At 47.2% G+C, this 4,764-nt stretch overlaps 1 protein-coding gene across 1 annotated transcript; it reads right to left on the reverse strand.

Annotated features, from left to right (window-relative positions):
- Positions 1–2,489: 2,489 nt before the first annotated feature.
- LOC140232211 (uncharacterized) lies at positions 2,490–4,370 on the reverse strand. The gene is made up of 2 exons (XM_072312348.1): positions 4,049–4,370; positions 2,490–3,721 (listed from the first exon to the last, which is right to left on the reverse strand). Exons 1-2 carry the CDS (start codon positions 4,368–4,370, stop codon positions 2,490–2,492), a joined length of 1,554 nt encoding a protein of 517 aa, XP_072168449.1.
- Between the last annotated feature and the right edge of the window lie 394 nt (positions 4,371–4,764).

Genomic DNA, 4,764 nt, shown 5'->3' on the forward strand with positions numbered 1-4,764 from the left:
GTTGGGTAATCATTAAAGTTTGCCCAACCAATTTTACCCTATTAGATACTGACCAAATTCAATTTTTCAAAATTGATTTTGCGTTGAATTATTTGATGTATGGGTGTTTACCAGAACATATGTATGTCCAGACATTGTTCATATCTAACCTATCATAATCCTACAGATAGTCGTAAAGCCTATACCTACAAGTACATCTAGGCTTAGCCTACATCCTAGACCTAGTTAGTACCAAAGATATTTCATTCACATAATAGGGCCATTTAGTTGTAATGCTTTAAGACATGGTTACCATGTAGATTACAATCTTATTATAAAAATATGAAAATACTTCATCAAAGGACTGGTACAAGTTGAAATTGTGAATATTCAATAAATTTCTAATACATTTCAGACATTTCAGAGTTTATTAAAATCAGAAAAGACATTAGATTTAACAATATTTCATCTTTTTCACGAAGAGAATTTGAATAGCTTATGAATATTTACGAGCAAGAAAACCAGTAGAAACCAATAGAAACCAACTGTATCAACTGGTATCAAAATTTCAATGTTTTAGTTACTGTGTTTTAGTCTGGAATGAAGTGGTAAGCAAGTCCAGTCAGGTATATGGGTTTCAAATTGTGTCATCTAACTATTTGCACACAAACCGACACACACACAAACACACACAAAACACAAACTAGCAATATTGTGGGAGTATCCTGTAGTTTGCTCCCATATACAGACAGATACTCCCACAATGTTGATTTTTTAACCCCTCCGGTGTTGACGGAATAAAGGAAATCTTAAGAAAATTATGTCAAAATACGTCCACAATGTAGCTCTTGCTTATATATATAATTATATATTTATTCTATATATATATATATATATATATATATATATAAACATATATATACACATAATACCGTGTCTGTGTTTGTGTGTGTGTTGCCCCCCCCCCCCATTCCTAAAACGGAGAACACCCTACAGTAATTCTTGGTACCCCCTACGGCCATCCTTCCATACGTAGGCCTATACCACTAACACACACACACACACACACACACCGTCACATACAATACACACATACACGCGTACACACACAGACTTTTTCACTTGTCCATGAAAATTTACCAACTTAGAAAGGAACGTAACAAAATTACCCAAGTACTGGTAAGAAATGCCCAGGCTTAATGTGCAAAATAATGTTGGTAAATAGGTTATTATATAAGGCGAATTTCTACCAAAGTATCAGTTGCCCAACAAAAATTACCCAACACGCAAAGGGAATGCGTCACTTACACAACAGCGGGGCAAAAAGTACCCAACTCTCCATTACCAATTCTGTTGGTAAATATTCGCCCAATATTTAAATAAGAACAATTGCCCTATGTTGGTTTAATCACCTAAGAGCTCAAATGGGCGATAATTGCCCAGAATGGTGATCTTTGTTTTTTACCAACTAACAATTTCCCAACTAAATTTACCCATTATTTTAAGAGTGTTGTAATGACCAACCTTATATCATATTTTGTATTTTGTTAATTTGCTTGTTTGTATTTTTGTACAGATTTGATGTGATGTGAAATATGAAATCAAACAGCTGGAACTGTTCACTGTGTCTCAAGTGTAAGACCAGTGCAGTTCCAGTAATTCAATTCAATTCAATTCCCGCTTCTACAAAAGCGTATCGATGACGAGTCACACAATTTATGTAGAGCATGTAGGTGATTTCAACTTTCAAGATTCTGTTTAATAGTAAAAATTGTTCAAGCTTCTAAAATCTGAACCACAAAAGGCATTTACATGCCCTATACCGCCCCCATGATTTTGCACGCACATAAACCTTGTTACATGAATCGTGTTATATGATTAAGATTACAGCTTCTTGATCAGATGTGGTCTCGTCTATTGCAAAACATGAAAAACTAGAAAAGCACTCCGAGAGCGCAGACCTCCGCCAAGCATGCAGCTCATTTCCACCACTGATCATAAGAATCAGGACTGATTCTATTATCTACGAGGTAAAAACCATCCGTCCGCTTTCCTAAACAATAGGGAGCTTTAGATTTTAGATGCGCGGACGTTCAAAGGAAAAAAAAAACATGGTCTGAGCGTGCGCAGTAGCGCACGTCAAGTTACTGCGCACGCTCAAACCATGTTTTTTTCCCTTTGAACGTCCGCGCGTCTAAAATCTAAAGCTCCCTATTATGCTATTCCCCTCGCGTCGCACGCGCGTGCCGAGCTATATGCAACAGAAGACTTTAATGTCCCCACCTACCTCCCCCTGTGTGCGGGCCCCACCGGCGTCCACCCGTAAGCCAGCCCGCTTTTCCTCTAAATACTGCAGAAAAGGACCCCTAACGCGGGGAGAGGGGAAGGAGGGTGGGAACGAAAGCGGACGGATGGTTTTTTACCTCGTAGATAATAGAATCAGTCTTGATTCTTATGATCTACTTCAATAAAAAAACCATCCGTCCGCTTTCCTAAACAATATTCACCAATTAGGAGGTAGGTCTAGATGTCTCGGACGCCGAAGCCAAGGCCGCACCAGAAAAGGCCGCTTCGGACGCCGGGACGTCCCTCAGATAATAAGAGATGAATGAGTTGGCCGAGGACCAGTACGCTGCCTTCAGGATGTCCTCCTGACTAACACCAGCAAACAGATCCCACGATGTGCTGATACTCCTTGTATCATGCGCGTGGGGTAGATCGGGTCCCGTAAGGGCTTCCGGGCCTGCCGCCTTGATAGCGTTAACTATCCATCTCGACACCGAATCCCGAGAGGCTGGTGAGTGAGGCTCCTTGCAGATCAGAAAAAGCTGATCGTGCTTCCTGAAACTTTTTGTCCGGCCCAAGTACCATTTGAGGGATCGGACAGGACACCACACCTTGTCCTCGGGAACAGACGAAAAAGCCGTCAACGGACTAATGAAAATCTCCACTGGCTTCGTGGAGCTCGTTTGGTTCTTGGCGATGAACGTGGGGCTTGGAATCAATGTCACACCATCGCGCTCCCAGCGGATGTGCCCTGGCGCGGTGGACAACGCATGTAACGTGCTCCGCCTGTGACCACAGGCCACCGCCAGTAAGAAAGCAGTCTTCCAAGTGAGCCTGGCAAGGGACGCCTTGGCCAACGGCTCAAAGGGAGGTCCCACCAACGCTCTCATAACGCGAGGCAAGCTCCACGATGGAAGCAAAGTCTTCGTGGGCGGCCTCTTTAAGAAGAATGCTTTAAACAATCTAGTCAGGGTAGGCGCATTGGAAACCATACTGCCGTCCTCAAACCCACTGTGCACTACGGCTATTGTGGATCTGTAGGCCCTGATGGTCCGTAAAGCCAAACCTTTATCAAACAGGTGGATGAAGAAATCGGCCATCCTAAGGAGAGGCGTGGTCCGGGGACTTAACGCCTGCTCCTCGCACCAGGCAAAATACGCGGTCAACCTAGAGTTGTAAGACTGTACCGTCGAGTCTCTATGACCGTGGGCAATGAACTCTGCCGCCCTATGGGAGAGCCCCGCCTGCCTACCCGCCTGCCCGACAATGGCCACGCAGTCAGGTGTAATGCTGTTGGGTTGCTGTGGGTCATCCCGGACAACAGTTGTCTGATCAGGTCCGGGCGACCCAGCAGGGCCCGGGGGTGACCCGTCAGGAGGTTCATTAACGTCAGAAACCAGGGCCTCCTGGGCCACCGAGAGGCTATCAGGAGAACGGACGCCTCGTCCTCCTGGATCTTCTCCAACACCCGGGGAATGAGGGCTATCGGGGGAAAGGCACACCCCCGAATCCCCCCCCCCCCCCGGGAAAGGAGAATGCGTCCACCATCCAAGCTTCCGGGTCCCGGGACTGGGCGCAATAGAGCCGGAGCTGGTGGTTCAGACTGGAGGCAAACAGATCGACCTGAAGGGGGCCCATGGTCGTCTGTAGCCATGCAAAGACCTCGGGGTGTAGCATCCACTCGGATGGTAATTCCCTGCCCCTGGAAAGAAAGTCAGCAATCAGATTGTTCTGCCCCGGCAGGTAAACTGCCACGGGGCAAATCGCCTGTACCCTGCACCACCTCCAGAAGTGGGCCGCCAGGGCATTGAGGGATATGGAGTGGGTACCTCCCTGTTGATGTAAGACGCCACCGTGACATTGTCGGTCTGAATCAAAACTGTCCTGCCGACAAGGGCTGCACGGAAGTGTCTGCATGCCAACATCACGGCCCGAAACTCGAGCTGGTTTATGTGCGGTAGACATGGGAGGTGAGTCCAATTCCCTGAGACCATGTTCCCGGTGCACACCGCTCCCCACCCCAACAACGACACATCCGTCGTTACCGTTAACGAGGGCAGGGGCGCTCTAAGGGGCTTGCCCTGGCTGAGGAACGGTCGGCGCATCCATTGGGCTAAGCAAGCCCGGATGCGATCGAAGACTAGGATCGATGTAGAAAGCGGATCCGTGTTCAGTCTGTACGCCTGCAGGACGCGAATTTGCAATGGCCGCATGTGCAGGCGACAGTCGGGGAGCACGTCCACCAAGCTCGCGAGATACCCCAAAAACTGGAGCCAAGTCCTCGCGGGGGCAGCCAGCCTATGTTCCGCAGGGACCTTGCGGCGGCTATAATCGTCCTGACCCGCTCCGGAGAAGGACGAGCCAGCTGGTTTGGCAAGTCAATCTCGACCCCAAGGAATGTAGGGAGCCGGGTCGGTGTTAGCGCAGAATTTTCCCTGTTTATAAAAAAGCCTTGGGGTTGCGCTACCGAAAGAGTGAAGTCCCGATGTGTCATCAGGA

The sequence above is a fragment of the Diadema setosum genome, chromosome 8, assembly GCF_964275005.1.
Source record: "Diadema setosum chromosome 8, eeDiaSeto1, whole genome shotgun sequence".
Classification (NCBI taxonomy): domain Eukaryota; kingdom Metazoa; phylum Echinodermata; class Echinoidea; order Diadematoida; family Diadematidae; genus Diadema; species Diadema setosum.